The 7,926-nt window shown below is 46.9% G+C and overlaps 1 protein-coding gene across 1 annotated transcript; it reads left to right on the top strand.

The window, feature by feature from the left end:
- Positions 1 to 980: 980 nt before the first annotated feature.
- On the top strand, positions 981 to 6,908 carry EPCAM (epithelial cell adhesion molecule). The gene is made up of 9 exons (XM_050894219.1): positions 981 to 1,194; positions 1,692 to 1,796; positions 2,441 to 2,681; positions 2,972 to 3,037; positions 4,325 to 4,388; positions 4,778 to 4,879; positions 5,041 to 5,235; positions 5,644 to 5,685; positions 6,389 to 6,908. Exons 1-9 carry the CDS (start codon positions 1,128 to 1,130, stop codon positions 6,428 to 6,430), a joined length of 924 nt encoding a protein of 307 aa, XP_050750176.1. The 5' UTR covers positions 981 to 1,127; the 3' UTR covers positions 6,431 to 6,908.
- Positions 6,909 to 7,926: the final 1,018 nt, after the last annotated feature.

The raw sequence follows: 7,926 nt of genomic DNA, 5'->3' as shown, positions 1-7,926 counted from the left end.
GCAGCACCACAAGCGACTCTCTTCAGAGCAGTCCTAAGGCAGAGTGATCTAGTGTGTATTTTAGAAAACAACAACAACAAAAAAAAAACCAACCCACAACGAGCAGAAAGATCCTTAAGAAATAGTTTATTCTATACAGATAGGTGTTCTGTTTTTTCTTAACTGAGGGACTATCAGGATTTATGTTAAACACTAAGTCCTCACAGAGTAGTTCAAAGGGCACCCCTGGATGTGAACAGAACTAAATATAAAGTGTGAATATTTATGACTGGCGCTCAGCTTGCCGAGAGTGGACTGCGGGACTGATCCGCGGCCGCTTGTCCGCAGAGGGGCGAGAAAACACCCCCCGCCTCTCCCCCGAGGGAAAGGAGACGCGGGGCCCGGCGGCCACAAGGCCAGGGCAGAGACCTCGGGGCCGGCCAGCCCCGGGGCTGCCGGCGGCGGAGGCCTTCCCGCGGTCCCGGCCTTCTGAAGGTCAGCGGCGGGAGCGGCAAGCCCCGAGCCGGGAGAGGAGCCGGCTTTGCTCCCCCGGCCCGTGTGTCACCGTGCGGGGCGGCCCCCCCACCCCGCAGAGCAAACACGCCGGGGAACTTCCCCGATGACTAAGTTTCTCCTCGGCGGCGGGGGCAGCCGCCCCCCGGCGCCCCGACGACATCCCTCCTCCCCGCCACGGCCCCGTCCCGCCGCCCCTCCAGCGCGGGCGGGGCGGTTTCACAGCCCCTTTACCGGGACGGACCGCACCTTGTGGGGGCCCCCACCACCTCCTCCTCCTCCCCACCCGCCCCTGGGCCGCTGCTCCCCCTCCCCAGCCCTGCGGAAGAGGCTATATTTGGGCCGGGACTGGAGCGGGGACCCGCCCTGCCCCATCCAGTTTCGCCCAGGTGCAGGGGGAGGCGGTTTTACAGCGCGCCCGGCTGGCCCGGGAGGAGGAGGAGCCGTCGCCGCCGCCCCCTGCGCGTCCCAGGTGTAACCGGAGCCGGGAGGGCGCGGCGCAGCCTCCACCACCTGCGGAACCTGTCGGGCGGCTCACATCGGTTCGCCGCCGCGCACGCACTGCTCCGTCTCTTCTGCCCGCGCCTCAGAGGACTTTTCCCCGGCCTCGCCGCGCCTCACCGCTGGCCCCAGCCATGAAGCTGTTATGCGGGGCTGCCCTCCTGCTGCTGCTCTGCGCCGCCGCCTGCGCTCAGGACAGCCGTGAGTGTCCGCACCCCTCTGTCTGTCCTGCGCTCCCCCCCCCATCCCGGCTCCCAACCGGGCTCCCCCCGGTCTGTGACCCCCTTCTGCGGCCCCTCTCGCCCTCCGCCGCCCGCGGAGCCGCCCCGGTACGCGCCCCGCTCCGCACGGCGCCACAAAATGGCGCCCCCTCTCCGCCGGGGGCGCGGGGCCGCTGGCGGGAGGGGAGGGGCCGCCCCGCGGGCGGGAAGGTGAGGAGGGGGCAGGGGCACCCGGCCTCCGTGCCCCTTTGTCCCCGGCCGGAGGGGCCCGGCAGCCCGCGGGGAGCCTGAGCGTTCCGAAGGAAGTTCTCGCCCTCCTCTAGGGAAGGGCGGGTGGCCAGGTGGGAAGCCGGCTCCGTCCGGTGAGGCCCGGCTTTGTCTCTCCTCCCCGCCCGCGGAGCAGCGGGTGGCCGTGCCCTGGGGCGCCCGGCTGCTTACCCGGGGGCATCCGCGCTCACAGCCGCTCTTTTCTTCCAGCGTGCATCTGCGAGAAGAACAAGCGTGTCACGAACTGCAGGGTGGCCAACGGCGTCTGCTGGTGCGACTCGGTCGGCTCCGGCGTGTCTGTGAACTGCGACAGTTGTGAGTAAAGCACGCGTGTCGGCCGCGCTTGGCCTGGGTGGGCTCTCTGGTACGGGGCGGCAAGGAAAAGTGCCAGCTAAACACAAGGGAATATGTGAAAATGACCATTGAGTTCCCGGCAAATGATGGTAGCAAGGAAGGAAAGCTGCTTCCTGCTCTTCCAGGTCAACTGGCAATGGAAGATATGCATTTGGGATTCCGCCTGTGTAACTTGTCTGGATGTGCTTATACTGATGCAGGCTCCCCCATTCTCCTTAATATTCGGTCTCTAATGGCAAGGATTTCTCAAAGATTAATTTTTAGCTTCATTGTAAGAATGTATCATGACTTTTCCTACAAATCCAGAGGTGAAAGAGCCTTGTCTCAGGACCTTACTCTTGGTTTGATCTCAGCTTAGCTATAAATGATCCTCTTGCTGTAAGAAATGGAAGGTGGCTGGACTTCCTATGCGTTTACCTTGAGAAGCTGACGTACCCCAGTTGTGTTGACTTTATGCACCACCTACATGTTAGACACTCTCTCTTCCTTGTAATGGCTTCAAATCTGGTTGCTTCTGATGTAACCTTGTGTTTTTACAGACAAAGAGTTCTGTTTTGAACGTGCGTCGTCTGATGCTACATAATATGAATTTCTGGTTATTTTAGTGACTTCAAAATGCCTGTTGATGAAAGCAGAAGTGACAGGCTCAAAATCAGGTCGTCGTGAGAAACCAAAAGGTGCATTTGAAGATACTGATGGCCTTTATGATCCTGAGTGCGAAAATACTGGTGTTTTCAAGGCAAAGCAGTGCAGCGGAACTACCTGTTGGTGTGTGAATACAGCTGGTGTTAGAAGAACTGACAAGCATGACGCAGACTTGAAGTGCAATCAATTAGTCAGAACGACGTAAGTCTTTCTGGGTGTGCTGTGACATGAAAACATTCCAGTATTAGGTTTTGCGTTGTAGAGGATTTATCTGTATGAATGATGCGCTGGGGATGAATGAAGATAGAGCAATAAACACTTACTGCTTTTTTTTTTTCTTCAGAAACAAGGAGGCATGGAAGGGTTTTGGAGGGGGGTTTCTTTGTTTTTTCTCTCACTGCTCTGTTTTTTTCCCTGGGGTTAGGTTTTTAGTATGCATTGTTATATGTACGTGCTTTAAGAATATTCATTGTACTTGCCTATTACTTCAGATGGATCATCATTGAAATGAAACATGCCGACAGAAACGTTCCTCTGAACACTGAATCTTTAAAGAAGTAAGTAATGATAGTAAGATGTCATGACAATGTCTGCATGCACTATTGGATATCTAGTGTACTTCTAAGCAGCGAAGCATTTAAAAGCATTGTCAAACTTGTGAACTCATTTATAAGACATCTTAGAAGTAACCCACAGATCCTTCATAGAATTGCTTTAATTTTTATTGGAAATAAATTAACTGCTAATGAGATTCATTTCTGTTTAAAATTGATAGCTGCTTTTTTTATCAAGTCGTCATACTGAAGGGAATGGAAGGTAATAAGGTGAAATTGCCCAAAAAATAATTGTCAGAGATGGTAGAGGGACTGCATAGAAGCAGCATGAGAAAAACAATGGTTGAGATATTTTTTGGCTAAAATAAAATCCTGCTTCTCTCTGTCAGAGGTCATACAGCAAGAAAAATGTGCTTGTAGCTATATTCCCCCCCCCCCCCCCCCCCCCCCCCCCCCCCCCCCCCCCCCCCCCCCCCCCCGGAACAAACGCTGCTACGCTCTAGCTCCTTGTCTGAACTCAAAACTGTTCAAACTCTTCTCTCTAACACTGCAGTAATGTATGTATGTATTTTTCAGTAAGTGTGTCTTCGCTGTTAGGAATTGACAGAGCTCTTAGTATAACTTAACGATGAGTGTACTGGGTTTGGTTGGGATGGAGTTAATTTTCTTGGTAGCAGTCGGTATGGTGCTGTGTTTCAGACTGGTGACCAAAACAGTGTTGATAAGTCACTAGTGTTTTAGCTGTTGCTGAACGGTGCTTACATAGTGTCGAGGCCTTCTCAGACTCTCACTCTGCTGCCCCAGTGAGTAGGTTGGGGGTGGGCAAGTGGTTGGGAGGGGACACAGCAGAGACAGCTGACCTGAATTGACAAAAGAGGTATCCCGTATTGTAGAATGTCATGCTCAGCAATAAAACTGGGGGGAAAGTTTTTCCCAAGTAGCCGTTGCTCAGAGATTGGCTGGGCATTGGTCTGCTAGTGGTGAGTGATTGCTTTTGCATTGCTTGGTTTTTTTTATTTCCCCCACCCAACCCTTTCACTTACTAAACTGTCTTTATCTTGACCCACGAGGGTTGGTTTTTTCCTTGCTTTTACCCTTCCGATTCTCTTCCCAATCCTGCTAGAGGGACGTGAGTGAGAGACTAGGTGGGGGTTTAGCTGCCAGCGGGGGTCAACCCACCACAGAGAGGCTGCAGGGAAGAAAACAATTATACTAGTCTTCCCTGCTTCCAAAAATAGATGTGTAAAAATAGTACTGTTTTTAACAGCTATGGTTTTAATATTTCTGCAGATTCTTCAGGGAAACAATTACCAATCGTTATATGCTGGATGGGCGCTATATAAGTAGTGTTCTGGTAAGAGGCACATAATTTTTAGTAAAGTATCAGAATTTTATTTTGTTGTGAATAACTTTGAAAACTCTTGTTTGACTAATGCAGTACAGCATGAGTCTTATGATAAGCTCTCAAAATAGTGTCATTCATTGAGCAGCTAGCAAATAGCTGTATCTGAACTGAAATACTGAGAAGTTACATACTGCTCTCCGCAGTCTATAGATGAATTCTTACTTTGCTTCACTAAAAAAGTGGAATTTGAATCATACTGTAAACAGTTGGCTTGAGAACAAGTACCAGAAACTTGATTCAGGATGTGAGTTCACAAGCTGGATCATAATATTTTGCTGTGTATTTGATAGCTGGATTTAAACTAGCCCCTTCTTAATACCATACTATATTTTTTGCAGTATGAAAAACCTTACATTACTATTGATTTGAAGCAAAATTCCTCAGAAAAGTCTTCTGGAGATGTGGATATAGCTGATGTGGCCTACTACTTTGAAAAAGATGTAAGTGTGTCATGGATAAAGTCTGCCAAAGACTAGATCTGTGTATTGCATTCAGTTGTCTTACTGTGCACTGGCTAAAGCAAGATGAATTATTGCAGTGCCTAGATGAGTGCCTATTACGATGGGAACTAGCAAGTCTCTTTTTTCCTATCTGTTCTTAGGTAAAAGGTGACTCTATCTTTCATAATAACAGACTAAACATCAGCATTGATAATGAAATGCTGCATTTTGAGAAGACAGCAGTCTACTACGTTGATGAAATAGCACCGGAGTTTTCCATGAAGTCTCTGACTCCTGGCCTCATTGCTGTCATTGTAGTAGTAATAGTAGCAATAGTTGCTGCAATTGTTGTTCTGGTAAGTTCTAACAAAGCTGCCAAGCAGAACGGGTGACAGTGTAATTTGGGAAATAACAGCATACCAGGGTAATTGGACTCTGATAGAAACAGTCTTCCTCTGTAAACTGGCTTCCTTACTGAGACTTTGGAGGTGGGAAAGAGGTGAAGGACATGCCGTCACTGTTTCAGATTACGACTGAAGGGTGGTGCATGGAAAATGAAAGTATTAGGAAAAACTCATTGAGGTGAAGAAAGTACCTGTCTTGCCTCCTGGTTTAAAGTAGTTGAGAGTGACAGACAGCCTCTGGTGTACCTTCCTTTGGAAGGATGGGGAAGGGACAGCTTCAAGTTTGGGGTTTTAAAGTCACAGCCAGATAAAGTCAAGACTTAAATAAAACTTCACAATTATTCTGTCCTTCTCTTACAGGTCTTCACAAGGAGGAGGAAAGGGAAGTACGTGAAAGCTGAGGTAATTAATTTCTGTTTATGGTGTATGTGTGGGGAGGAGGTTGGCCAGAATCCAGAAACGCCGAAGTTTGTTGTAGGTTAAAAGCTTGCTTTGGGTGATTCAGATGTGTTCAAGGAGACTGAAAGTATTCAAATTCTGTAACTAGTTTTCATCTCTATATAGTTCACCATGTTCATACTGCACTAGTTTCAAAGGCAACTGGTGATCTGCTGCATTTCCCAGGGGTGGGGGGCAGTGCTGACAGCAAGTACTATTTTTACATATCTATAGCAAGGGCTATACAATCCACAGGAAATACTGATAGTCGTCTTCTGTCATGAAGACCTTTACTTGAGGTATTTGCATGGAGCTTGCAGTTTCTATTGAAGAGCTACTTTCCAATAGAATAGTAACAAATGATACTAGTGCATGGTGCTTCACCCCAAGTGTAGAGCCTTTTGTAAAGGAATCCAAAGGGTGTTGCAGCTAAATAGTGAAGTCTGCTCCCTGCACACACTCCAAAGACTGCTGTGGGGTTTTTTTAAATAATTAAAAGAAAAAAGCTGAAGTGTTAACAGTGGTCCTGGTGTGTTTGATTCTGTTAGTGTTACATGTCAAATCCCTTTGCTAATGAAAATCTGGGTTGGTAAGTCCTATTGACTTCTTGGGTTTCATGCCGAGAAGCAGCACAAATGTTGATCTCCCTCTACCTCCTCCCCTCCAGGTAAAGGAAATGAATGAAATGCATAGAGGACTGAATGCTTAATTAAATCAGCTGAAGATGGAGTAAGATTCAAACAAGAAGACAACAGAAACATTGGAGGCATGGATCTTAACTCTTAAAAAGATTCCTCCTGAAAGGGAGGCAATTGTGCTCACTTAATGATTGTTAAAACTTTAACAGCCAAGACTGGTAACCATGCTACTACTTTTGCTATTTGTTGAGAGTTAAATCTTAAACGCCCCATCTTACTCAAGTCAAACTTAACTATTGCTCCCTGATTTTATTTTTTTTATGATGATGAAATGAGTTGACAACTGCTGTTACTAGGGTTTTGGAGCATACATGCTTAAATGGTTATTTTACCCTTGTGGGAGGTTTATTGAAAATAATGATTTTTGTAGCCATGTTGTAACAAGACTGTCTCCTGTATAACTGAACATGATGTTTTTATGGCTGTTTGTACATATTTGAAGTTGCTGTAACTTTTTTATGACTTGAATTAATAAAACTTTGAAACAGGCTTCTGATTCTTCCATGTGGAAATGGTGATGATCTGCTAAGCTACTGTGCTTAAAAATTCAGCAGTGTAGTATTTCCTTAAAGCAAGCAACCTCAGCACAGGTGAAAATATTCTAGAACTCCAATTAACAAAGTTTGTATTAGCCATCTAACATCTCAATAGTGTGATTTTTTTTTTTCCTTAAAGCTGTGAGAAGTATGCTTTATCCTATTTTCCACTCTTAATGTGCAACAGGAGTAAAATGATAAAATACGGACTGTTTGTATAAAAAATAAACATGCTGTGAATGTAGCAATTTCAGGAATGCACAGACTGGTTCTTCAAATGCTATGTAAGTATAATAAAACAAGTCTCTAATCTAGAACATCTCTGGTGTAGGGTTGGGGGTGGGTAGACTTGGCATCTGACAGTGGAGCTAGGGGGAAAGGCTGTTGTACCATTACCGTGATTTGCATAGCTATCCATTGCAAAGTTGTTGCACAGCTAGAATCTTTCTGCTGTTACTGTTTACTGTCATGGAGGCTGACCAAACTTACACAGGCTATCTACCTCCCAGAGCTTTGGATAAAAGAGCTTGCTTTGGCAGTCAGTAATCTATGTAATATATATTGGCTAGCAAGTAAACATGTATAGTCTGTCCAGCATATCTCGTTTATAAAGGAAATGCTGTAACTCCTGTTGCCAAAGAAATAGAGATACAAGATAAGGAACTGAATGACAAATCTTATTAGTGATGTGGTGTTTGTTTGACTCCCCTCCCTAAAACAGGAAAAGTAGGATAAACTACTGAGAGGACATTCTGCATACTGTGTTCATAAAATTGTGTGAAACTCACCCCATTAGAGAGCTTGTGTGCCTCAACAGGGAAGTTACTGGACTGTGTTGAATGTACCTCCGATGTCACAGGTCACCAGTATACCTTCTGCCTTTGAACAAGATGATAGGTGACATGCATGTGTTACTGTGTTGGATGTTGAAACGTAGGCAGCAACTGTTCCCTTGGGTCTTCCAACATCTG

The sequence above is a fragment of the Gymnogyps californianus genome, chromosome 3, assembly GCF_018139145.2.
Source record: "Gymnogyps californianus isolate 813 chromosome 3, ASM1813914v2, whole genome shotgun sequence".
Taxonomy (NCBI): Eukaryota; Metazoa; Chordata; class Aves; order Accipitriformes; family Cathartidae; genus Gymnogyps; species Gymnogyps californianus.
This window is presented reverse-complemented; position numbering and strand designations above follow the sequence as displayed.